At 41.4% G+C, this 27,645-nt stretch overlaps 2 protein-coding genes across 6 annotated transcripts in view; one reads left to right on the plus strand and one right to left on the minus strand.

The window, feature by feature from the left end:
- Window positions 1–27,425, minus strand: GANC (glucosidase alpha, neutral C). 4 transcript variants are annotated; one of them, XM_063331559.1, is made up of 24 exons: window positions 27,151–27,378; window positions 26,039–26,101; window positions 24,396–24,504; window positions 22,718–22,845; window positions 22,017–22,199; window positions 21,372–21,417; window positions 19,232–19,298; window positions 17,742–17,838; window positions 16,965–17,145; window positions 15,926–16,079; window positions 14,507–14,742; window positions 13,229–13,355; window positions 12,229–12,308; window positions 11,168–11,311; window positions 10,668–10,764; window positions 10,187–10,288; window positions 9,464–9,707; window positions 7,702–7,766; window positions 6,750–6,826; window positions 5,432–5,506; window positions 4,887–5,000; window positions 4,234–4,346; window positions 3,069–3,172; window positions 1–2,159 (listed from the first exon to the last, which is right to left on the minus strand). In XM_063331559.1, the coding sequence occupies exons 1-24, from the start codon at window positions 27,177–27,179 to the stop codon at window positions 2,050–2,052; spliced, it is 2,745 nt and encodes a 914-aa protein (XP_063187629.1). In that variant the 5' UTR covers window positions 27,180–27,378; the 3' UTR covers window positions 1–2,049. The 4 variants fall into 4 exon arrangements, 3 of the variants coding, with proteins under 3 accessions (XP_063187629.1, XP_063187630.1, XP_063187631.1); XM_063331560.1 differs by lacking the exon at window positions 5,432–5,506 and having other exon boundaries at window positions 27,151–27,425; XM_063331561.1 differs by lacking the exon at window positions 24,396–24,504 and having other exon boundaries at window positions 27,151–27,377.
- TMEM87A (transmembrane protein 87A) overlaps window positions 27,420–27,645 on the plus strand; it is a 25,017-nt gene continuing 24,791 nt past the window's right edge. For both annotated transcript variants that reach the window (XM_063331566.1, XM_063331567.1), the window contains exon 1: window positions 27,420–27,615. In XM_063331566.1, coding sequence (XP_063187636.1) covers window positions 27,481–27,615 — 135 coding nt within the window. In that variant the 5' untranslated portion in view covers window positions 27,420–27,480. The remainder of the gene's footprint in view (window positions 27,616–27,645) is intronic.

Raw genomic sequence — 27,645 nt, forward strand, 5'->3', positions numbered from 1 at the left:
TTGTTACTTTATTTCACTTACTTTCTAACTTCCGAAATACCAGTTAAAACATTCCATTAAAATGCTCCAGACAATAATTATATCCTGTCAGAAGCACTTCTATGCTTAAACATAAGAAGCAATTGTCAATAAAAGCTTAGAAATTGCTAGAAAAATAGGGTCTGTCTCAAAAATAGGGTCTGTCTCTCTTCTCACAGATGTAAAGATCTACTTGCTACTGTTCCACCTGGATTTACTCGTCTGCATTAAGCACAACAGAATTTAGGCTGCCAGTTCCTGAAGTGGAGGCTCACACTCTCTGCTAGAAGGGGCTGACAAACAGCTCCGCACAAGGAAAAAGAAGGAATCTAAGGGTCTGCTGGGGAACAAACTGCGCTTGGTATTCAAGAGCGGACGGAGTAGTCACAGTTTGCTCTCACGCTTGCTGTTCTCAGAAATCTGCTCTGCAGAGGACAGACAGCAGCAGGTGGGAATGACTGACCAAGCACAGAAAAGACTTGGTAAGAAGAGTAGGGAACAACACACAAATGGACGGTCACATTGCCTTTAGTTGGCAAAAATGGTGAGCATCATTCTCCATTTCCTAAGAGTTTTTTAGAAAATACTTCCTTATCTTGCTAAAAGACATTACGTAAATTTTGCCCTTTTATATTCACAAAAGCCAACTGATGGCATGTTCAGACTTGACTCAAAGCACAAATGGTTTTAAAAAAAATACAGTTGACAAGTGTAGCAAATAGAAAGGGCAAACAACTTGAGCCATGGAGCAATGGCAGCCTGCAAAAAGAGATGTCTGATACGGAAAGGGCTCTGGCAATAGGCAGAATGTAGGGGATGTGGGACTCAGGATGACTCCTGGTTTTGAAAGGGAAGAAAGCATCAGGACACACCAGTTCTGTTTGCAGAGATGGCGGGAAAAGGAGGAAAGGGAACATTAGGGTGAGTTGTAAGAGAATAGGGGAATAAGCACGAAGTGGGATGGTGAAATGCAGAATTAATCCCATTAAAACTAAAAATTTGCTTCATAAATACCAGGCTCAAATCTCAGCCAGATACTAAAAACTGTCCAAGAAATTACTAAAATATGTGTAAAGGAAGCCAAATCTTGGCAAGAGTTGGCAGATGTGGAGAAGCAGAGCTCTCCATAATCTGAGCTGCTTCACTGGGCTGGCTTTAACTAATGACATTTAATCATCCAAAATTGCCAATTCTTTCCTAACAAATGACTTTTTTCTAAGTATTACTTGCAGAGGGGAGCAATAACATGGAAAATGTTTCTGTGCGAGTCTAGCTGCTACCCTAAGCCAGTATTGCACTTAGGTAGACCTGTGCCTTTTCAAAATTCAAACACCAGTTTCAAAGCCGGCTACTGGAGAGAATTCTGCACTCCCATGTTACTGTCTTTTACTATTGCACAACTGACTGGCACAACCTACTCAAATCTTACCTTCTGTGACTGAACGGTTTGGCTAGCCTGTTGTTCACTTTCCTGATTTCGCATTGTCATAAGGAGCGGAAAGGGCAAGTGTCTGTAATTACACTGTGTGGCTCCTTCTGGGTTTGTTTTCACAAGGCAGCTTGCAGGCAGAACTCTGAGGATAACCTCTGCATCTGGCACATCTACTGATGCTGCTTGTCGAGCTGGCACAGATCTGCTCTTCTCAAGAACTCCAGTCTCTGAATAGTGGGATTTCCAAATACTTGAATTAAACCTCATGATCACAAGCCAAAATCTCACCCTATCAATTTGTGATTTTTCCAGTGCAAGTGAAGGTAGAACTCAATTTTAAAGCCCAACTGAAGCTAGCCTGAAGGAGATGATAGTATTTAGCTTTTTTCCCCAAAGATCCTAGTGCTATTACTTTTGCCATCTAAAAGAGCTATCCAAGTTTAAATTACTGCTTTAAAAGAAAAATTGCAGGAAACATTACTTTGGGGTGTAGGTGGGAAACATGTTCCTTGATTTGATTGGATCCAAGTGAGCCTTTTAAGTCCTCCCAACTTATTTTCCCTCAACTTCTCAAGAATTCTTCGAAGAAGTGTCTTCTTTCAGTTGATGCAAATCTCCCAGTCAGCATCTACACTCAGGGCTAAATTTTCCAGCGTCAGTGCAGAGGTCTTCATGTTGTATGTGAAAACCACTTCTTTTTCTTTCCCATCTGAACAGGACAAGAGAGTTCAGTATAAGATTTAAGAAGAACCCTTCTGAAATGCAGTTACACATGACTCCCTCCAGTTTTTAATTCAGACTGTCCCTGCCGCTGGTGGAAAGGATTGATTAACAAAAAAAACAGTAGTCAAATCTGCCCAGTATACGCATAAGAATGTAGCAGAATTGGAAAAACTATTTCTTTTTTTCTGACCTTTCACACTATGGTACATCAAACTATGGAACTATTCAGGGATTTTTCTGAAAAAAATAACCCTTGTTTCAGCATAGGTTTTCTTCCAAGCACCCTAAAAGTCCTCAAGCTCAACAGGTGGAGACAGAAAGCCATGTCCATGCGATTCCCCAAGTGAAGGCGGCATGCTTGGAAAGCAGCCAGAAATCATAAGCCCTTTCTCTAGATGCCGCTGCCAATCCATATGGGATTCCTCACAACTTCTAGCGATCCTCACATAGTCAGGAACTCCAGATGCTTTTGAATGAGCAAGAGAACATAAAGGTAATTCTGTTTTTGTCTGCAAGTTTGCTGTTCTAAACCAGGCAGGCTTACAGATCCAAGCAAATGGTTCTTCATTTGAAATGCTATCTCTGGTCGTATTCTGTGCAGGACAAAGTTATCTGAACTTGTTAAGTCTGAACCACTGTTATTGATGTATCTATTTGCCTTACAAAAAAGCAAGTGTTCTTTAATATTGCCTGTAATATTAGTGGTGAGTAGCTGCTGTCTCCTTTCACTAAATTCTGTCCTTGATATCCAAAAAGTAGCAAATAAAACTAAACAAAGATGCTCCCTATGTTATAACACTTCCTTTATAGAGCTGTCAGTTTGCCACCTCTAGTGAATGGCAGCGGTGCAATGGTATTTCAAATAATTGGAGTAAAATGGAAGTCAGTTCATTACCCTTGGAACAGGCTGTCACAAAAGTGGGTTGCTGTCCAAATCCCAGAACTATCACCCGTTCAACCACACATGTGGTGTGGTATTGTCCGCTTTCATCTGTGCACCTGAAAAAAGAAAATAATTTCATATACGTTAGTTTCTGTCCATCAGTAAAAGTTCAGCACCATATAGAGAAAGCAATACTTCAGTCTCACCCTGAAAGTTCCCTATACTGGCTTCCTTTCCTCTGTTTACCTTTCTCCTGAAACAAGTAAAACTTTCTCCCATTATCAGCTAATTTTTTACTGCATATTTTTGAACCCTGAAGAAATAAACAAATGCCTGTAAAATCACCATTTATGTACTGCACAGCCCCATGGGCAACATACCTCAATAGTGAAAGTGTCATAGTGACATATTTAGGATCTCTTTCCCTACAAGCAGCTACGGATATTTTTGGCGTTTAGGTTGTTTCACTCAACCTTTGCAGCTTGTGTCTACTCATGCTTCCTTTCACATGCTTTTCCTGTATTTTTTACCATGCTAATGTACATGGTACATTTGTTGATGACTTTTGGAGACTACATGTGATGGTGTCTGTTTGTGGTTCCCACACAAAATATCTCAAGTTGAAAGGGACCCATAAGGATCGTTGAGTCCAAATCCCTGCTCCTCGCAGGACTACCTAAACTAAATCATATGACTAAGAGCATTGTCCAGATGCTCCTTGAACTCTGACAGGCTTGGTGTTGTGACCACTTCCCTGGGCAGCCTGTTCCAGTGATTGACCACCCTCTCAGTGAGGATCTTAGAAAAACACATCTTAGAAAATACAAGCACTCCCGGTATTGCCTATTTGCAAATCTCCCAGTTTATCTTCTTTTTGTCTCTTTGATAGGCTTTACTCCTGCTGATTACTTTCTTTGTATTTGAGTAAATACGTAGAATCTGCAGATTTGACTAGACTGAAACAATGAGAACCCTCGGTATTGCATGTGTTTCTGCCCTTAGACTTATACAAAACATTGTTTACCTCTGCAGTTTTATAACGGATTCTGCACGCTCTGGGACTTCACTAAGCAATAGATGAGGCTAATACTTCTACACCTGTAAGAAGGCCTCATGAACTAGAAAAGGCATTTCCAATGACAGTGTGTTGGTGGCTTTTTTCCATAATTGCTGTTACCTGGAAGACAGAATGTTCTTATGGAAAGTGAATTTCCGATTGAGGAACTGCTTCTTGTGGAGATATTGAAATGAATGCCCATCATCTAGGTAGAGCTCACCCATTGCACAGGCCTGTGAAACACACCAGGTGGAGCAAATTAACAGCAGCCTCTAGTGCTGGACAAAGAAACTAAAAATGCCTCACTATATGTTACACTTCATAGTGAAGGGTGTGTGTTTATTTTTACTTAGTGACTTGTATCCCTGGAAGGCTCAGAGAGTCCAGGTCTGTGAGTGCTCTGACATCCTCATTTTGTAAACTGATGTGGGTGCCAGGTGTCACCTCATTTATTAGAAAAGACAGTTGTGGGAAGTTCTCTCTCTGTGTCCAAGAGGAAGTTTGTGGCCTGACCGTTCTCTGCTCCCTCCTCCAAGGAACTGGAGGAGGGATGAGGACGGTCAGAAAAATGTTCTGCCACTGCTATACTCAGTCTCATTTTAAGGGAACAGTGGGAGGGGAGGTGGCAGCCCCCCCAAACAGGAGAAGTGCGGGAGAGCCATTTGGCATACAGATGCAGATACCGTTGTGCTGATCGAACAGGCAGCAAGGACCATAACAAGGTCAGATGTAATAAAAGGCAACTTTGTAAAGGGAACATCATCTCAGAGTACCTCAGTGTTCAGGGCCACGCGGAGTTCGTAAGAAATATCTGTCATCCATTCAGTGGATTTTCCAGCTGTGGTCTTCAGAGGTATCACAGTGCCTCCTCGCTGGAATACAGGAATCTGGAAGAAAAAAAAAAAAAAGCCAGTATAGAAAAGTTCATATACTCTGATCATATAATTTTAACTTGGAACAGGGATAACTGAAGCTTGCTCTCACTAAAGCCCAAAATCAGCTTTTATCACAAGTACATAAAGAAACTATTCAGCTAACAATGGGAACAGTAGTAATCTTCCTGTACGTGTACAAGCAAAATACCTTTGCTTGGAGAAGTCACCCTTACATCATCTCACTTTTCTTTACCACCAGGACATATTAGTGCTCCATCTAACAACAAAGGACATGGGATTTTCTTCTCTACAAAAGCTATTTTACGTTACATTTCTACAAGGAAATTGCAACGTCACTTTTCTGATTTTGAATGTTGACAAAACAAAAGCCTATTTGGTTTTTTTCTGCTCAATGGAAGTAGTATTTTAAAACAAAACCATACATTCTCCAGTGTTACTGGGATCTTCAGAGTGCCTAGATCTTCCATTCGTTTAAATTTTCTGAAATCATACCAAATCTAGGAAAAATGAAAAAAGAATTAGCCTGACATATGGCATGATCTGTTCCCTCTGCAGATGCGGTTGTTCTCCCACTTAACCTTACTGTCACTGTTCCTAAAAACTTATTTGATGTGCAAGAAAAAGCATTTACTTTTTAAATCAAATGACCTTCTGGATGGAAAGAATAAATTCTCATTCCTGAAGCACAAAAATAAGCTGGTCTGTTCTACAGCTTGCATAACATCTTGTATGTCTTAAAGCATCTGGAAATGCAAAACAATGAAATACCACTCTTTTTTTATCTAGAAATGCTGAGTTACAGAATAAGCGGATTTAAATTGCAGTGAAAATTAACAACAAAGTTGCTAATAACAGGTCACAAAAGAGAGCTACACCTGAAACTTCCCATGCACCACACTTGCCAACAGGTTTAACTGCTTTCAGTGTGCCAGGCAGTCAATTCCCATAGAGATCTTGATAAAAGTATTTTTCTTAACTTGTTTGAAGAGCCTAGTCTGTTTTTTCTCCTTATATTGAGAAGAATTCTCAGTGTCCTCAGATGCATTAGGGTCACAAGGCTCTGCATGGTCTCACACATTCCCCTTCGCTGCTGTCTTTCCTCTCATTCCTCTCTAGAGTCTCAGGCTTTCCCTTAGGAACTATTTTCCCCAAATTCCTTTCCTTCCTCCACCTCTCGGCTGCTGCAGCCAAACTCTCTGTAGGAGTGGATCACAGTGCCATCCTGTGGATAAGTAACTTTACTTCAGAGAGGAACTGATCTCTGTACATGTCAAAGTCTTTGCTACACACAACACAGCCTACTGAGGCTTGTATTTCGTTATAATTTTCCCTCCCCACAGCTTCCCTCTGATTTCCTTATGACCTTTCTTCAAAGATCCGTTTTCTTCTACATAAAAGAGAAGTTTAACCTAAAGAGAAATGCATGAAAAAAGGGAATGGACAATTTAGTGAAGGTGGTTTTTGGTGTTCCATGAGAAGCAGCAGGCCTTGAGGGGAGTTTTAAATTATAGGAGACCTGAGATTTGTGCAGCAGCTCTTGGAAAAGCAAGAAAGTAAATTTACTGTAAGCCAAGCAAACGAGGTATAAAGATGGCAGCAAGGTTCAGAGTAGCACAGAATGGCCGGTCAGCACTTGGCACAGTGGCAGCACTCAGCAGTTAAGAGATGGGGAGCTGGAATGTTGCTGTATAAAATACTTCTGTGGGCTGAACAGCTGAGCAGCTTCATACGCATCCTCACCTCCTCTGACCCTGGAAGGAGAATGCTCACTGCCTTGGCGTCTTTCTCCGTGACTGGGTGCACCAACAAAGCATTTCCTGAAGAAAAACATAAACATGGCTGTGGTCCTCAAGGCTGCATCTCATTGGACTGGAAGCTGTGTGCTCTGGGGTTGTCAGCCTCCCATAGCCATTTTAGGGGCTTGCTGGGGCACGCCATGTACTTAAGTTCACTTTTTACTGGAAAAAAAGGCATGTGTAGGGAGCTGATGGCTGCCTGGGTCTTGTTCTGTTAGGCTACTGGGATGCAGCTGGGCTGCACTGTATACCCACCAGCTTGGAGGCACTTCTGGGCCCCTCATAGTCTAAGAGTTTGCTTCCCGTTTGCTCTATGGTTGAACAAAAAAATACACTTTTCTAGCCAAGAGTGGAAGACAGCAATGTCCTTGCAAAAAAAAATCTGCTTAAGCTTATTGCATTTGGGATGGTTGTTCTTTACTCCTAAAAAAAAATGCATAAATATATATAGACTGTACAGTTTGATAAACTACTTCTCTCCTTGCTTTGCTGGTGATGAAGCTGAACTTCCACAGTCCTCTGAAATGCTCTGCTTCACCACACTTAGCTTTGCAGCTGTGTCCTGCCTACCTTGGTCAGACTTTTGCATGAGAAGTGAATGTCCCTTCATTTGAAAGCCATCAGTAGGCACTCTTGAGCCCAGAGGTAAAAAAGAATAATGGAATGTACCATTCCCCTCGCATTCTCTCATCCCATATTGGCTGAATGTGCTTTACACAAACACATTAATCTCTTAAACTTAATTTCTGAGAAAACTGACTTTAGCAGTGAGCCATATCAGAGCAAAAAACAATCAGTTTTGGATGGTAGTTGTTTGCTACTGTCATTTCTGACATAGTCTATCACCCAAAAAATATTTAACTCAAATTCCAGAGAATGAGAAGATACCTGCTTACCGAGCATGTACTCATTTTCCACACCAAAAGTTTCTATTTTTCCTGGGAACTCTATCCAGAGAGGCCTGTAGAAAGAAAGAAAGTGAAATTCAGTTAGTTTCCCCTCTCACACCAGTCTGTTCAAGACCTTCTGGCATTTTCAGGCTCCATTTCCTCCCTCTCTTTACAATGTACAGCTATCAAGCACTGAAGATAGGGCAAGGTCCTCTTCTGTGTCTTAAAGTACTCTTTTTGAGTCACTGATGAGAGTTCCCAGTTAACATGGGTTAAGACACCCCATATATACCTATGGTTTGGCCTCCTGCAGCCTCACTTTCTTCTCTCTTGCCTTCTTCCTTACAAACTTCCACTACATATCCCTTCCTTCTAGCAAAGGAGAGATGGATGAGCCTTTCTGTCACCGTCTACCAGCAATGGTGACACCTGATGAGCTGGTCCCTGCAGCACAGTCCTTCCTGTTCTCAGCAGTTGACCATTGCTTTTACAGCGTGTCTCCTCCCGGTCATGACTGAAAAACCTGCACCAGAAGTTCAATTTCAGTCTTTCTCAAAAAAGGGCAGTGCGACAACCATCTGGTTACAGAACAGGAGTTGTATGTTTAAAGTTGTATATTCAAAGATATTATGACAACAATAGCTCATTCAGAGACAGGGTCTGGGTTTCCTTACACAAAAAGCCTGGCTCACCTGCTCGCTCGTAGGCACCTGCTTGTTCACTGCAGCCCTGCTGTTTATGTGCTTGCTAATGAGACACATTTTCCACTCTGCTTATCTCAGTGTAAAAAATACCATGCTTCCTCTCTAATTCTGTAGCTACTGCGGCAAATTTGACATAATCAAAGTTTTATTTAATATTGCGGGCAGTGCACCTGTCAACATAAGCTTCATTTCAAGAAAGACAGAAACCCACTGCCTATGTCAGTGCATACAACAGGGGCATCTATGCTTACACATGTGCAGACAGATGTTCACACTGTCTGTAATGCAAATCATCTTCAAAGTTCAAACCCCTCAACCCTCTTCAAAAAGACCTTTATGTTTTTAAAACTTAAGAGATGCATTGTACTTGCGTAACAAGTAGTAAAGGTAAATGTGGTGCAAAGGGAGAGTTCTAGGGCAACTTCAAAGACGCAGTAACACCAGGGAGATTAATGACATTCATCTCTTGCTGAAAGGATTGTTGCGTTCAATTCCCCTGAGACACTTTCTTAGAGGTTAGGGAGCAGCAGAGCAAAAGTTTATTTTCTAATTTCATTTCTCCTCTAGATTATGAGATTCTCTACTAAAAGAAAAATTGTAAGAAATACTGCAGAGATAAAGGATCAAGTTACCAATATGAAATACGCTTTTATAACCGTCACAATTCAGCAGTAAGAGTTATTTTCATGAGGGGCAAAAAGTTTTTAGGTCAGCAAGTTCCCAGGCCATTAAGCACTAAGTGTGGGCTGGGATACTACATAATGCTATTTATTATGAGGAGAATTTTGCAGTCTACAGTATTTTTAAAACATGTTTCAGGGCTGTGCAGTGTTTACTGAATCAGTGTGTTCCAGGCGTCATTTGGAAAAAAAGCCAAAACATATAATTTTCCTCTGAGAACCTTACCAAGGATTGCAGACTGCATGAAAATAGAATTTAGTAGGTTTTGTGTGTATTTTCTTTTTTAATATTTAAATAAGCAATTAAAAAAGTAAGAGATGGCAATTTAACTTCCCTCCTCCAAGTTGAACATAGTCACTAAACCTGCTGACTTATGCTCTTACCTCATAACCGGTTCAGCCGCTGTATGTGCGCGATAGAACAGTGTGTATAAGTATGGCAGCAGGACGTAGCGCTCTCTAATGGCTTCCCTGATGATCTGGGTGTTCTTCTCCCCAAAGAGCCACGGTTCTCGCCGTTTGCTCTCCATGTTAGAATGACCTCTGAAGAAGGGCTGGTAGGCTCCAGCCTGATACCAGCGAACAAGTAATTCTGGTTCTGGATCTCCAATAAACCCTCCCACATCAGCTAGATATTGCGCAGACAAATAAAAATACACATTTTTGGAATTTATTCTGACAAATGTGAAGTACTCCTCTAACAAACATTCTGAGTGTATAAATCCATGCATTTCACAGTGTGCTTGCAGTTCTGCTGTTGGGCAGCTGTTCGTCCAAATAAGAGTGGAAAACTGGTGTAACAAGTTATCCTTTAACAAAAATCTCAAGAGAGCTTTCTAAGTGAGTGCCTTCCGCAGTGACAAAGGACAGTCACAGCGATGCTACAGAACACCACCTGAGGACAGCTGCTCCAGATGGGATGCAAACACTACATAGGAGTTAGTGGAGAAGTTACCGGCATGTGAAACCAGACAACTCTGTGAAACTGCCTTGAAATGCACTGGACTGTGGAGCTTTCCACCACCTGTTTTGAAGTCTATCCTGGGATACAAGCTTGGTGGCACCAGCGATTTATGCATAGTGAGCAGCTCCAGCTAAACACCTTACCTCCACAGAATGAAATCCCTGCCATGCTGATCGTGAGAAGCATTGGAATGGATATTTTCAAGTAACCCCATTCTGCCGTGTTGTCTCCAGTCCACACTGCCCCTGGAAATACCCAGTTTCAGCATTACACAGGAAAGTTGGGTTCAGCTTATGCTTGCAGTTAAGGAAAGAAGACAAGAATGGTCATGAACTATTGGTGAACTGCTGTTCATTGCAACTTTTTTTTTATTTATACACAGAGGATCCTGAAATATGCAATAAAAGCAGGTAGTGGTTTGTCACAGGACACGGGTTGTTTTTCTGCCTTTAACTTGTACACAGTTTGACAGCCTCTCCTGATTTTTTTTAATCACTTGCACTCTTACGAACTCACCATGTCAGTATTTCTAAGACAGTTTCTGTCCTCTCTAGACTTAACTACTACACAGCAAACTTAATAGAACAAAGCAGCATGGAAGGCATCCAGCTAGTCCTTACTTACCGTACTTCTGTGATCCAGCAAAGAAAGATCGTGTGAGGACAAATGGTCTCTCTTTTCCTGAAGAACGTCTGATGAGTCCTTCTGCAGTTGCCATTTGCTGAAAAGCATGAATATAAAAGTCAGGAAGATAAACTCTGTAATTAGGATATTTGCTACACTGCCTTTTTAGCCCTTTCAAGGCAGGAAAATTAAGAAATATGCATCCACAAATAATACTTATTATTAAAGCAACACTTTTTTACTAGAATATACTTGAACAACAAAACATTATTATCATCATCTAGTCACCGCCAATGTAATTTACATTGTTATGGCAGAGGCACGGATGTTGTCACATTTTCTTGTGACCAATCACAGAGTTTATTTCAAACATAGCAATATCCAGCACAGCAGAGTTTCAATCCTTGATAGAGGTTACAGAATACCTACTACTGTGTAAGTTACCACTTTAGACATACTCCATGAGAACAACTGCTGGTTTGTGTCTCTAGATACTCTACCTGGTAGTATCCATAGAGGTTGTGTACTTCTCGATGCTCCCAGTTGTTGTAGTGCACAGCATCTTTCTGCATTGTTAGTTCTGCCCCTTTGAAGACTGAAGGCTCATTCATGTCATTCCATACAAAGAGGATATCAGTGGATCCCTGTGACACAGGGTTGCAATTAGGACATAACAGAGCCATTGCTGTGACTTAGCCTGTTTATTTCTAGTGGGTGTCAGACCAGTCTGGGGTATGAGTAGAAACGGCAGCAGCAAAGCAAAACACAGTAATTATACTCCTGTGGTGGTCACTTGAAATCTGCCAGTCATTCATCTCATCTCTCTTGGTGCCCTTCTGGTCAGGATGGCAGCCTACAAGCCCACTTGATTTTTGCAATTCTTACAAAACTCAGTAGGTACTTGCTATTGCTGACTTCTGCTGAGGGAAAAGGGGCAGGGAAAAGAGAGGTATTAAACAGCCATGAGGAAAAAATTAGAGAAGTCCAGAAGAGAAAAAAAGGAAAGGAAAAGCAGCACGGGAAATGCCTACTACACATGTCCACTATGGTAGTGGTTTCAACAACCCTACTGGAAGTAGAACTTCAGGACAGGGAGGGGGGAACTGGAGGTGCCCAGCAGTGTTCACCCAGATGCTTTCAGCACTAGGCAGGACTGCTGGAAACAAAGTCAGGGTGAAGTGACCACGAGCTATGAGAGAGCACTCCCACATCGCACCTTATGTGCCATCATGGTAGTAGAAGCTGGAATTGCAGTAGCTGTGTTAGATTATGGGTTGCTAAAATGCCTGCAGTTTATCCATTCTACTGCTGCACCTAAGTGAACAGGTTCACTGGTGGCATACGGGTTCCAACTTTCTTAGAAGTTGGAAAGTTCCAACTTTCCAACAAGTCCATGGAGAAAATTCCTCAGTGGTACTTCAGCTCATCAAGATATTTTCCTCTACGTTATGATAATACAGCTACAAAAGCCACCAACTTGCTTAGCCAGTAGTTTATCTTTTCTATTTTCCCTATTTTCAGGCTTTCTGGGATATGTAGATCAGAGCAAATAAATACACACCTTGTATGTTTTGAAGGCAAATTGATCTGCATACCATTTTCGCACTTCAGGATTGGTGAAATCCAGGTAACAAGAGGAACCTGTGGATGTGAGAGATCAATTATTTACCTGATTTTAAGAGCATGCGTGCATTGTCTTTGCACCTAAATACGGTGGCCTAAAGCTAGGATGCTTTCCACAATGGGCAGCAATAATGTGGTCGCTATTGTTTCTGAGACAAAAGCTCAAGCGCAAATTCCAGGCTGTCTTGGAACTCAGTGCACCCCTTGCCATATTCTGCAGACCAATAGACATACATTCTGGAGGTCTAAAACTCAGCACCATTTAAGGATGACTGTTAGCAGTTTGAAATATGTTCAGATGTGAAGAGGAAGCCAGGGAGAGATGGCGTCCCTGGTATTTTGAGCTCAAACAGGAAAAAGTCACTTAGAAGTTGAACAACTACATCCTGCCATGCTACTAGAAGTTGTAATACGCCCTTGATTTTTCTCATATTCATTCCTTTGCCAAGACTGTGGGCTTTCTGTCTGCAAAGAAGGGGGACAACCTCCTTTTCCCCCCTGCCATGAGATCTCCTCATGAAAAATAACATGTCAAATCACTATATTATGATTGAATCAAAGTCTTCAGTATCAGAGTTCACTTAGTTTCATCCAGCCTACATCAGCTGTGCTCACTGCAACAGACCAGGCTGCATTTGTGCAACTTGAGACAAGTTGGGAGGAGGGATGGCTATTCTGATCAACAAATCCAACTTTTTTAGCTCTAGACACTGGGACTACCTGCAAAGCCAACAGACGTAACAGAGGAAGTTGTACAGCTGAGGCAATTAGAACATGACTATATCAAAGAAACCACAAAGTATTTGAAATTGTGAATATTTACAAAAAAATGCAAGGAATTTAAGAATTTAATTCCACTTCCATGGGTCCCAATTAAACTATTTTGCAAAATTTTTAAAATAAACAGCTTGAAATGTAGAGACAGAGTGGTTTCTTACCTGGCCAACAGATGCCCTCAAAATTTTGCCCATTTCTGTCTTTCACAAAATATCCCTTGTCTTTTGCCTGTGAATACAGGGTATATGTGGGATCAACCTTAATGTGGGGATCTACAATGACGACAAGCTGCCAGGATAAGAAAATAAAACACATCATTAGCATCAGCTGCACTGAATAAACCAGCAAGAATTCACTTATGATAAAAGGCAGATAGTAATTTCACTTCAGGTAAAGAAGGTAGCTGTGTCACTAATTTTAGAAAGCAGTTACCAGTGCTTGTATATGCTGTGCTAGACTTACATACAACAGCTGAATGTACAAGGAGGGCATGAATTCATGCTTACCCATCTGAAATGAGGGCCAAAAACCATCGTTTCAGATAAAAGCAAGTACCACAACCCCTAAAAACACCATGTTTAATTCACTACTGTATTCTGTGAATGGGAAAATAACTGACTTCCATGTTCATGTCCCTGCTTAAAATAATTTGCCTTAAGACATTTAAATATATCTTAGTTTGTACAACATATGACAGCAACAGAAGTTTTAAAATTGTTTTTAAACATCCAGGTATTGTGCTGTGCAGTTACTTTCTGCTGCCATTAACTGCCTTGCTGTAAAGCTGGGAAAGTACTATAGCTCCAACAAAGAAATTATAAAACTTGAATGCTGTTGCAACAGTCCCCTGTTCATTGACTTTTGGCAAAGATAAAGCATTAAGCAATTCTACAACTTTTAGATATTAACTGTGTACATTTTAATACCTCTATAGTTCCAGGGAAAATATTTTAGCTGTAAAAGCAGAAATAAAGGCTAACTAAGCTAACAGACTGCACATCATACCAGGACTTCACCAGAAGGAAAAAACTTTTAGTTTTTGGTAAGCAATCCCAGTTAGTGTAAGCCGAAAATAAAAAGTATTATCAATACAAAGAAAAACTGAAGCAAGGACAACAACTACCAATGGTGAAAGCTCCTGTTAAGTATAAAGATTTTCTACCATGACCATCAAAGACAGCACTGGGCTGCTTCTGTAAGATGGAGCTTCACATGTGAAACTTAGCCTGATGGTCAGGATACAGAACAAACTATGAAATAATAAAATGGCACGAGGAGCTTAATTAATAGCTTGCACACTGGAAGCAGACCGCAACACAGTCTAATTTACTCTGTTGTAGTTCAACTGTTTCCAGTATCTGAAGTACCTTGGTTAAAGCTAGATTGGGTAGCTTCACACTACAAAGAAATGTTCTCTTTCTTCCTGCTTTATTATTTACCTTGCGTTTTTTCTTCCTGAGATGTTCTTGCATCTTTCCGGGGTTCTCAAATTTCTTTTTGTCCCAAGTAAAATACCTCTTGCCATCTGTGTGCTCTATGTCCAGCCATATCACATCATAAGGAATGCCATGTTCATCAAAGCCAGCATCTACCGCCTTCACATCTTGCTCATCCTCATAATTCCACCGGCACTGATGGTAGCCCAGAGAAAAAAGTGGAGGCAGGGCTTGAGTGCCTAGGAAGAGTATATGGATGAAGATAACGCTGTTAATGCCCTTCAGGATTTTATCTAGAGACTCCAGAAAAGTTAACATGATTAATATGTAACTGTCTGGAGCTAGGGACTGCTGCCCTAAGTTGTGTCTAAAGCATGTTCTTCACACCCAAGTGACTGAACGCTGGAAATATCAAACACTACAATGGGCTAAACAGCCAGAGAGAGCAGAGGACTGTAATCATAATACAAGAGTGAAAAGGAATGTACCATGATGCTGAAATGTTACTCCAGTAACCAATATAATTTTATTTTTTAATTTTTTCTCATGTAAAAATATTCCAGATGAGCTTAAATGTCATTAATGCAAACAGTTAAATAGATTTGAATCAGTAGAATGCAATTCCTGCAACTGTTTGAACCTGAGTAGTGTGAACAGGCCTACAGGTGCTGCAGTACAAGAAGAACCATGGAATTGCAATGTTAGGAATTTTTAAAATTAGAAAACAGGTATGCATATGGCAAAAGGGAGCTCAGAAACCTTCCCGAGTGCGCATTTCTGCTTGGTGAGATCCTCTTGCGATCTGGCTACTTTCCTATTCCCATTCAGCCGAACCAAATTCTCCCCATAACATCTGTGCAGCAAATAATCATTGCTAACACACTAAAGAACTACCACGGATGTTTCTGTGCTTTTAGTTCTCTTTAGTACAAAAAGAATTTTGCTTTCATAAAATGTTAAGTCCTCTTGCCTCTGTTTTTTTATTCTCTTCCTGAGACTCTTGCTTCTTTCCTTTCCCATATCTGCATGTCATCTCTGCTCCCTTCCCTAATGGACACACTGGACAGTTACCTATCTTCTTTCTCTACTCTCCAGGATACATTACTGCATAACTTCAGGCTTTTCTCGTTATAAGGCGGCCTGTCTTGATGGTGACTGGCAGTTCTAGCCCCGTGTCTCGTCTCTTCATCTAAGGAAGCACTTTCAGAGAGCAGTAACCATGACCGTCACTAGAAAAAACAAGGATGGAGGCCTGTCTTCACAAAGCACCAGCCTTTGCTCTACAAACCACAGTTCAGGAACAACTGGCCTCCTGCACAGAACAGGCTAGGTAAATATTAACCCACTCCTGGGTACAGCATGCTCCTCAGAGAATCTCCCAGGTGCATGTGCCATACCGACTCCAATTATGTGACTTAGTACCTGTCAGTTGTGCAAACTGCTTGAAGATATCAAAAGCAGTGGGTCCCATCAGCAGGAAAACATCAATGATCCCACTTTCTGACATCCAGCGCACATCAGTTAGAGGCACTGCTCTCTGCTTAGCGGTCTCTGCAGCAGATCTGGATGGCTGGTGCTTTGAAGGAAACCCAGGTAAAACTGAATGTCTCTCTATTGAACTTTTGTTCAATGAAGCAGAAAAGTCGGAAACCCACAAAATTCACTAACACATACCTGGCAGGTATTAGGAATACACACTGAACTTTTCTTATATATCCTTCACAAATCTTTTACCTTGCATACTGCTTATACAAAATACAAAGTAATAGTTAATGAGGAAAAATGGGTAATGAGGGGCAAAGTAGTTAAAGCTTTTCTGTAATTAAAGACTATGCATTTTCTGTGGGATCTTTGAGTAACAGCTATAGTTATATCATGAATAATAAAGAAAATTAATAATTTTAACCGTGTAATGGAGTGCTGGGATAAAGAAAGATTTTTTTTCGCTGTGTTAATTTTAAACAGAACTCATATGTTTGTGTTTCAAGAATTGAGTTAGTTCATTTCCTGAACATTTTATGTTTTCTGAAGATCAATTACATTCCACAGAAGAATAACCCTGCTAAGCAGAAATGAGTGGCAATTCCAAGGATTTAAAAACTCAGAAAATTCCTCAAATCCAAGCGATTGTCAAGATTTTTGTCCACCCTTTTTTCTGCCTGCTACATCCACCTGTGTAGACTTTTTCTGCTCCAACATTACACATTTCCTCTCATTCTTCTCCTGTAGAACTGTTAAGATACAAATTCTGTAACTTGACTCTTGAAAGGAGTCATTGCCTTATTTTTTTCAGTTGTTCAATACAACAAATTTAGCGGTAGGGAGGACAGGAGAAAGAGACTGACAATTCTTTACTAGGGAGCAAAAGATAATCTCCAATAATGTTTTCATGTTCCTGTTGGCCCTGTCTTGGAGTGTTTTCTTTCATTATTAAATTCTGAGGAAAGTGAGCAACTCTCACCTCAGCTACTGCCTTTGTACTAATATCCACCAGTGTTTCTGAAGAGTTCAGCCAGAAGATTCCTGAAGTTCTGTTAGGCTTGTGTGCTAAAAGAAGGGGCACTGAGCCATAAATGCCTATTTTGTCATGTATCTTGTGGCCGAAGATATCCAGATTATAAAGCCGGTAGGCATCACCATCACTAGGACAAACAAACAGATGTGTTTGTTATATGTAAGCATCCTGCACTAGGCCAGTTTTAGATCTATTGCTATTCCACTAAACTCAGTGAACACACGGTGAAGGCTCTGTATTATGGTCTTTTGCTTAGCATCCAGAGCTGATGTTGTAGTAATGTTGTAGACATCCTAGATTACTGCTTCTTTGCTTTGGTTGTAGCTGTCTGAATCAAACAACATTTTTGCTGCCAGTGAGACTACTGCTCATTTGCTCTAAGTCCTAATATATGAATTCTGAACTCTCCCATCCTCCCATTGAGTTTCTCTTTTAAGAGTTCTACTTAAACGTGACCAATCCTGTAATTCTGAAAAAAACTGCATGGAAAATTGAAAGAGAACAGAAAGAATCATTCATGAAATTGCAGAGCGGAAAGGAAAAGCAGAACAACTTACTCCACGTGGACAGGGGCTATGATTCAGCTTGCTGTATCATTAAACTAAAACATACCCTATAGAATATACATATCTCAAGCTGTTGTGTGCATTAAATTATAAGACAATGTTATATCTCTCCTCTACAAAACCAATACTGCTTTCAGTAGCAATCTGCCACCTTTACCTGGTGTTTTTGAGAAGAAGTGCTTCTGTGTGTTGTGGTATTCCATAAACATGTTCAAATCCATGTAAAGAGAAGTCTATGCCTACAGAACTAGGACCTGTGGGAACAACAATCAAAGAGAAGACCACATTCCATTCTCAGGCTTAGCTGAAAGCAACAGAGCAGAGCAACCTAACTGAAAAAAAAGATACTGAAAAGCTGGTTTTAATAATTAGCTTCTTCATACTTGATTTCAACTTCACTTTCATTATTATTTATGTACTATAAAGGTAATGTTTTAAACAGACTTTGTTGTATTTATTCTGATTTTGATCTGCTTAAGAAGATAAAATTAATCACTTCAGTAGAAAAAATTTACATGTAATAGTGTGTCACTTCTTTATTCTGTAGTGAAACTGCTTAAAACTATCTCCTGTTTCTACCCCAGTACCTACAAGCCAAGCTCTGCAGCACAGTGGTACAGCAGAGTGGACTTTAGAATCAGAGTTGCCTGTTTTCTACTGCTCTTCTCTTCAGCCTCAGCCACGGGAGTAGCATGCACAAGAGCCTCTGGCAGTGATATCATCTTGTCACATTACTGAATCCAGAGCAACTTTTGGCAGGTGACCAGAGATCCTGTAGGCTGACAAGCAGTGGCTTCAGGATCAGAACCTGACCATATGGACTTTATTCCTCCAACACAAAGAAACAGAAAAGACATGATGCTGGCCTAATACATCAGCTACCGCATGAACAACAAGGGCAACAGCTTCTTGCCCCTCTGTGTCTTGACTGTGAACTGAAGAACCTCCTGTCACCAAAAGGAAGCTCTTTCAGACTTCCCTCTCCCTGCTGCAGCTGCTGGGTAGTGCTGGGGGCTATAAAAGTCTGCAGGATAGTGGTAATGGACAAAATGGACAAACTCAATTCATGTGCAATACAACTGGACAGACGGCAGATGGTCATAAATTTTGGCAATTAATAATTTAAATTGTATTTGAGCAATTGACCTACACATTTCTATAACATTCTTCTTATCCTTTAAGACTGCTCAGTATTACCTTCTGTAGTTGCCCACTTAAAGACTTTTGCTGCGACAATGATTAACACTTACGTATCGTGATTTCTGATACACCATGAGAATAAACTACAAGGGAAATCAATGCTACGTGCTGATAGTAAAAAAGAAAAAAAGAAAATAAAAAGGAAATAATGCATTATATACCAGTCAGCCAACACAGATAGGGTTATGCTGTGTCAGAAATGGCATACAGTGAGCTGACGAAATGGGTCACATTTAATGTGTTCCCTCCTGAACATAAATCTAATGAATATTCCCAGTACTTATGTCAAATTTGTTACCCGTCACCGATATCTGGTAGGCAAGTTAAAAGGAGCAAGCAAGACATTGATAAACATTAAGCAGCTAAACAGAAAGCAGACAGAAATATGAATAAACCCAGGTATCTACAAAGCAGTAAAGTTGTTTTCAGAACTAGACTGAGACTCACCATGAGCTTTGATGTCTAAGAAACGGCCAAATTTCTCTTGCCAGAGACCTAGATCCTCTTGTTTCTCCTGCATAAACAGAAATAGCCAAGCCTAGCAAATGCAGCTGCTCACATCGTGTACTTCTAAGAAAAAATATGCTTATTCACATGAGATTTGTATATTGATAACTGCTTTTTTTTGCCAAATATGGTTAATATAAATATATCCAAAACACAAATCAGATCCTGATGCAGGAATTTACACTGAAGAACTGACATGCTAGTGGAGCACACATGCACTCTGCTACAGCATAAAAGTAATACCTGAGATCTTGGATAGAATCATAGAATGATAGGTTGGAAGGGACCTCGAAAGATCATCTGGTCCAACCTTCCGTGGAAAAGGGAGCCCAGATGATATTATCTAGCACGCTGTCCAAGTGCATCTTGAAAACCTCCAGAGATGGGGGCTCTACCACGTCCCTGTGGAGGTTGTTCCAGTGAATGATTGTTCTCACTATAAAAAATGTCTTTCTTCTGGATGTTGAACATGATTATGAAATGCAAAGATTGCATGGATGGAACCAAACAGGAAAACCTATACAAACAGAAACCAAACCGCTCCCCTAGACAGTAAGGGTCAGACAACAAAAAGCTCTCCAGACTCGCCAGAGTCCTGCGTGTAAACGATACTTCTTTTAGCCTCCTTCAAATTTTGAGCCTTGTGCCCTTGTCCCAGAATTTCCACTTTTTGCAGCGTCTTTCCTGGTTTTCTTTTCTACATTCATCCCAGAACAAGCAGACGTGGCCTCTTGCAGCTGTGTGACTCCCCCAAAGCAAGCACACTCTCTGGCAGAACTCAGAGTTCAGACGCAAGTATGCTGCAAGCAGCATAGCTCTTGCCATTTATAACAGGATGGTGGAGTAAGAAGCCATCTGCTCTACACGAGGCTAAAATTATATCATGGACATAACTCAACTTCCTGAGAAAACTGGTATGTGCCTTTATGCACTGCCAGGACCTGGTCTTTTTTCAGACAGAATCTTACTTCTGTATTAAGCATTAGTGTATGTGGAGGCACTTTTTTGGACTGTTATGAAACAGGTCTCTTTTTTTTTGAAATTCCAATGAACAGGAAATTTGAAAATGACAACATATCACCATAAACTCCCTTTTACACATCTACTCCAAATCAAATGAGAGAACAAAAGAAAAAGAAATTCTAAATAAAAAGGCCACGGAAAAAACATTTTTAAGCTAGATTTACCTGATCTTCCTGGGAGTCCTGATGGACAACAGGATGACCATGAGCCAACAATGTGCCCTTGTGGCCAAAAAGGCCAATGGCATCCTGGGGTGCCTCAAGAAGAGTGTGGCCAGCAGGTCGAGGGAGGTCATCCTCCCCCTCTACTCTGCCCTGGTGAGGCCGCACCTGGAGTACTGTGTCCAGTTCTGGGCTCCCCGGTTCAAGAAGGACAGGGAACTGCTGGAGAGGGTGCAGCAAAGGGCTACCAAGATGATTAGGGGACTGGAACACCTCTCTTATGAAGAAAGGCTGAGGGATTTGGGTATTTTTAGTCTCGAAAAAAGACAACTGAGGGGGGATCTTATCAACACTTATAAATACTTAAAAGGTGGGTGTCAGGAGGATGGGGCCAGGCTCTTTTCAGTGGTGCCCAGTGACAGGACAAGAGGTAATGGGCACAAACTTGAACATAGGAAGCTCCATCTCAACATGAGGAGGAACTTCTTTACTTTGAGGGTGGCAGAGCACTGGAAGAGGCTGCCCAGAGAGGTGGTGGAGTCTCCGTGTCTGGAGACATTCAAAACCCGCCTGGACGCGTTCCTGTGCAACCTGCCCTAGGTGAACCTGCTCTGGCAGGGGGGTTGGACTAGATGATCTCCAGAGGTCCCTTCAAACCCCGACCATTCTGTGATTCTGTGACTGATGTCTTCTACAGCCCCAGTAAAACATATAAACCTTTATTCAACTATGAATTTGCAAAATATCTCAATATGAAATACCAGGTCCTTTTTGAATTTCACTGGAAAGTGGTTAGACGATGTTTGTAAACATAGTACCTGGAAAAAATGAACATGTGAGTCTAATTCTCTTTTCTACAAAATATTCATGCTGGAATTGCAGTAAACCTGGATTACCTTAGAGGAATCACTTGCTGCCTCCTTATTTTCTCCTGTAGGTTTTCTAGTGAAAAAAATAAATATATAGAAATCAGTTTATTGTCAAGGGCTCTCTGTTAATTAAAGTTTTTTAAATAATCTAGGAGTGATGCTTGCTATGCTCTTTTTCTAGTCATGACATGTCCTGCACTGTGGTTTCTCACCCTTCCAGCATTTTGCAGTGGAGCTGACCTGTAAAATCTTGCAGCTATATAGCACATTGTAAGTTGAATAAAACTTACACCAAGAGCTTATATAGCGAATAGAACTTACCTAAAGAGTAAGTTTAAGTTGTAAAAGGAACAAAACTAATAAGCTCATCTACTACCATCACTCATTCTCAAATAAGACAAGGGGATATTTTAGTGTTTTACAGAATTTGCCATTAAATGAACTTAGCATTTTGCACATGGCTGCTGCAAGGAATTAAAGCAGTCTGCAGTTAATTGATCTAGAATTTCTTCACTAAAATTTCACCATTGTACTTACTGGTATGAAGCAAAAGAGAAGACAGATTTCAATGCATAAGAGCTTCTATCACAGAAATTGCAATTCCATGGAATTGTTTATCTTCGGCTACAACACAATCAGTAGATACTATGATGTGACAGACAGATACTGTACCTATCACTGGGAGGTGGTTGTAGGTGCTCAAAATATAACAACCCATTGGAATTCATGCTCAGAACAGTCTCACCCTTGGACTGTAGGTCAACCTGGAAGGGTTTTGCTGTGACTTGAATTTTGTAGTCCTCATTAACACTTGACAGCACTAAAATACCTGCCTCCTTCTGGGATATGAAGAGTCTGGCAAATGAAAAGCAATGACAGCTTTACATCAATCAGCAGCACGTGAAATCCCCTGTGACTAAATAACGATTTGAAACAAAAGAAGGGCTGAGAATATCTACATACATTACAAAACCCTCAAAGCTAATGTTGAGGCAAAGAATTCCAGAAATACATGCTGTGTTCAGGGTTCACTGCACAGTGCAACAGGTGGCTACAGAACTGCTGTGAAAACTATCCAGATTGTGCATTCCTTTCACATTAACAGGTAATGTCTTCAGTAAAAATGATGCATTGTAAGTTGAATAAAACTTACACCAAGAGCTTATATATGATGGCGTCAAATAACCTCAAGTTTCTTATGTATACGACAAAATTTTCTCCTATGTATTCAACAAGAATTTTTAAAAGTAAATTAACTACGTGCATTTTTATTTTCTCTTCCTGTAACAACTTTGTATTGTAAAAAGATAACCGTAGTGTAGCACAAATGAGGGAGAAGGGAAAACACTCTTGCAGATCTTCCCATCAGTTACCTCTGGGTGGTGGGTTCCTTTATAAGAACATCAGGAACTTTGTATCTTGCTCTGAGAGGAGAAGCCTCATCAATTTTAAGCCTGAAAATACTGCCTTCTATTTTACAAATTTCTACTTGTAGACGAACCTGGAAGCAAACAAACAGATAAACTGGTAACGATAAAAAATACCAACTTACTTTTCAACTCAACATCACTAAACACTTACTGTCTGGAAAAAAAAAAAGCCTGCTTTCTGATTTAATGTTCTTTAGCATTGCTGAGCAACAATCATCATCCATATGAACTTACACCAGCTATCTCTACTTCTCCCCTTTGAAGAAGCAACACTTTTTTAAAGTGAACTCTTTATCTTCAAGTCTCCCACGTCCAGCATTTTGCAGCTCTCCCCCCAAGCAGTGTGGAAATCAAGGGTAGTATACACTAATCTTGAAGTTTGCACAATTTCACTACTGTGCTGTCAATGTAAGAGTGGGATGCTACTGAGATGTGGGTTTTTTGCAAAAATGACAGTGCTCTGTGTTCACTAGTATTCACAGTGGTGCTGACACTGATGAACTGTCAGAAAGGCACTTATAGAAAATGCATAATACTGCCCTACCCACTGTAACTTGCTATTTTAGAGTTCAGGGATGTCACTCTGTTCTAGCTCATACAAAATGACTCATTTTTCTCCTGAGGAAGATCCCTACACCACAAGTCCATTTTTTTTCTGTTGTTTGTTTTTTTTTTTAATCTCTCATCCCGTGACACACAAAACTGGCTGCAGAATTTTGGCCTGGTATCTTTTCCCTCTACCTGGAAGCCATCAGCCCTGCTCTCTTCAAAGGCATGAAAGAATGAAAGAGCCATAATACCAGAGGAAGAGCAGGCAAGAGAGAAAAGATTCATCTGGAGTTCCAGATCCTGCTTTCCAGGAAATCTTTAACATTATGCCATCTTTGTATAAACCCCCAAACAGTCTAGGAAGCCACAGAGCCTTCAGTCTTTCATCTACCTTAAAATCTAGACAAAAAATAGGCTCCTTTTTCTGTGCTGACTGCAAAGAAGGTCAGGATTAACAGGAGAGGCAGAAAATACATTTATGCAGAGTATCTATATAGTGTGATGCATAGAGCACTATAGGAAGACAGCTGTAGTTCCAAACTGCCATTATCTGTAGACAGGTTAGGTTGCCTGTTCCCTGAGGGGATGTGCTACCTGCTATGCTGTTAAATTAGAGAAACAGAAGACACTCCTCTTCCTGGCTGTCTTCTTAAATGCAAAGAAGACTTCTTTTTTCCCAAAAAACTGCCTTTGAGCAAACACAGGAATACAAAGGTATGGTTAGGAGGTGCTGGAACATAGGTCTTCTTATTCCATTACAGAAAAAAAATTTATTATTTTGGAATAGTGGAGAAAACTCTGAATTAAAAACATTTTTTCAGATAAAAAGAATTCGATGCAAATTCTTCACAAAGTTAAAGGTATTTTTAAGTTACTTATAATACCTGTTCTTCTTGCACAATCTCAAGCTGTCAAATAAATACTGAGTGGTAAGGACATCTTTAGGCTGATGCTTTGCATCACATCTTAAATTATCACTGAAGAATCTCAAAACTCGTAAATATTATCAGACTTGTTGATAATATTCACTGCTCTTTCTGTAAGCACCCTCTTATACTAGGTGGGATCTCACCTTATTTTCCTCATGAATAATGTGGAATTTGACATTTTCATCACTTAACGTGACTGAATCCAACAATGCTTTATACAAGGATTTTCCAGGAGGTAGAAGTTTCTGACGCCTGTTAAGACAGAAAATTATTTTTTGTCTCCCTAAGTGTTGTGGCTTATATCACACAGAGGGACATAATATTGTTAGAAATGTTTAATTAATAATTTTGTCTTGAATTTTTTCAAATAAAATTATTAGCAGAACTTCAAGTCAAGGGGAAAAAGAAGGAATATGGTTCTGAGCACACATACATGCACGAATGAGATGTTAGAGGGGCTGGGTCACCCATCACCACTCTATAGGTTTTTTTAAACAATAGTAGTCTTAATTCAAGTGTCCAACTAAATTCTTAGTTGTACAGTTACATTTTTCTTCTTTCCATGACCCCAGAAATTTCAGTTGAATAATCTGTTTTTCATTTTCTGTCATATACCCCTGCTTGGTCTGCAACCACTCGGCGAACAGCTTCTACATTCTGTGAATATGAAGCAGTATATGTTTGTAATTTGTAACCTCCTGAATATGCACCGAGGAAACTGTTTTTCAACAAGCCTGCTGATTACAGACTTTTGACTACAGCTTCTGGCCCTGATGAAGTTTTCAGGACAGAGAGCCTGAAACAGAGACTCCTTCAGCTGTTTGCAGAATGCTCCTTGCTGAGCTCAGGTTTTACGAACTATTTGAAGATAAGTAAGTGTCTTGGAGACTACCTTAAAGGGAAGCTTCTTCATTGGTAAACTGACTTTGTTTCCTGGCAAACAGATATGGCACAAATATGAGCAATCAGATAAAGGATTTATTTAAAAAGCAAAGCAAAGACAGGATCTGATGCTCGCTAATGTAGGGCAACCTCCTGCTGAGAAATTAGATGTGTTAAGTTAAAGTGGTGGCACGCTAGAAAGGGCTGATGTGAAAAGAGGATGGAGTCCTGCTCCCACTGGCAAAATGTTATTTGGGGTTTTCCGAACATAACTTCCTGCAGAACAGAAATGAATATCTGAAACTGTAACCCAGTACGTCAGTGACTAATTGGTATAACGCTAGGCAATCATTCCTTTCACTCTGGCAACAATGGAGGGCAGGAGGAAAAAAGGCGGAGGAGAGAGACCTCAGTTAGAAATGGGATGAGAAGGATTGCTTAGCTTAAGGTTAGCTTTAAGAGTCTAATGAGCTAGAATTTAGATTTGATGCTGAATTCTGGCACAGGTTCAACAGGACTGTAATCATGTATGCTATTGTCACAGACTAATGGTTTCTACTGAGAATTTTATTGTTTTGAACTACGGATATTCAAGAAATATCCACATCAACAAAACAAGCTGTGTCTGAGTGTACTTATAGTTAAAATATTGCTGGGGCTTTGTCAGATGAGAGGACCGACACTTTTGAATTTTAACAGAAGAGGTTCTGGATGTAAGATTCCACCTTTTAAAATACGCTGATTATTGCTTGCTGACAGGTGAGTGGAATGCTCAATTTGAACGACAAATACTGAAAGTAGCAAACTTGCTGTGATTAAAAGTCAACATATAACTATTTCCTGTGTCTTTTAATATTACTAGTTAAAAAACCCAAACAACATGCATGATAATTCTTCTTTTTACCTGTAAAAAGCAATCTGGTTGCATTTCTTAAAGGTGCTTTTGTCCACAGCCTCATCTTGGACACTAGAAAGAGCAGATAAAGAAAATGTTTGTATGTCTTCACCAAACACCTGCTGAATGATCAGATGATGGGAGTCCTCCTCAAGCGGGGTAAGGATTAAAGAAACTGCAGACAACCGTGGTGGCATAAAACATGTTGGACTTTGAACTACTATGTTTGGATATGGGAAGAATGTCTTACACATTTAGTTCCATGTTAAACCATTTCCTTTAAAATTTTGGTACTTTCAGGGAACAACTGAATCAGCATGAGTGAATTCTTGGTGTTTTGCATTTTGAAGACAGATCTCTCTCTGCAGTCCTTATAGTCAAATATTATGCTCCAGGAATAAGAATGGAGAAAGAGGCAGGACTGGCAGAAAAGGAGAAACCCTGCACCCTTCTCTTCTACCTGCAGTGGGACTGACGAGGGAGGGAGGCTTCTGGTGGCCCTGCTGACAGCTCTATGTTATCTCTAGGTTTAAGGTAACTTTTAGATCTATTAGGTAACAGTAAATTTTTGGCTTGCCTGAAGAAATGGACTGCTAGTAGTGTCTATCATCAAACTCCCCAGAGCATGCTGAGTTCTGACAGGCATCGAAGACAATAAGATATTAGTACTGGCAGACAAAGAGCTTATGCTCACAAAATACTTACATGTGACATAAAATGCAGACAGCAGTCATGAAGACTCAGTCACAATTACTGTGAACTAAATATTAGCAGACCTGGGTTATTATTAGAGACCTCACAGTAACCATATATTTAGGCAATTTAACCCTTCCCATTTTGCCTGAAGATACTCATGCCCTTTCGGTTTTGGTATTTAACACCCTGCAACCGGCCTGCCTGCACCCCCACCACCCTGCTCTCTGCTCCCCCTCCGCGGCCAGGCAGGGTCTGCCCAGGCAGGGGCAGCGGGGGCGGCATCGGCACGGCCCCCCTCACGCCTGCCCCCCGCCGCCGGCCGGCTCTGGGCCCTTGCTGGAGCCGGGGCCGGGCCCGCACCCCGCAGCTCTCCGCGGAAAGCTGTGGAGAGGGCCGGACGAGGAGACGCTACCGGGCAGCGTTACCTGACTTCCCCCGGCGTGACCGCCTCCATGGCGGGGAGAAGGGGTGACCACCCGCCGGCGGCAGGGCCCGGGAGGGACTCCCCTGAGGGAGCGGCGGCAGCCGGGCGAGCGGGGGGGGACACACCCCTCTCGTAACGGCCTCGCCTCGCTCGCCGCAGGTGCCGGAGGCCCCGGCCGGCGCTCTGTCCCCCGGGGCGGTGACAGCCCGGGCCCAGCCGGAGACCGGCTCCGCCCCCCGCGCCGCTCCCGCCAGCCCACGACAGCCGCGTCCGCCCCCGGCGGGCAGCGGAAGAGGCGCGGCCAAGGCGGCAGCGACCTCCGTGCGGCGGGATGGCGGCGGCAGCGCCGCGTTCCGGGGGTTGGCGGCGGCCTGAGGCCGTCCTGCTGCGGCTGCTGGCCGTGCTGCTGCTGGCGGGCGCGGCGTGCGCCGGGCAGCGCTCTAAATGGCGGCTTCCAGTGCTCATGGTGAGTGCGGGGAAGGCGGCCGGCCGGGGC

This window comes from Chroicocephalus ridibundus, chromosome 4, assembly GCF_963924245.1.
Source record: "Chroicocephalus ridibundus chromosome 4, bChrRid1.1, whole genome shotgun sequence".
Classification (NCBI taxonomy): Eukaryota; Metazoa; Chordata; class Aves; order Charadriiformes; family Laridae; genus Chroicocephalus; species Chroicocephalus ridibundus.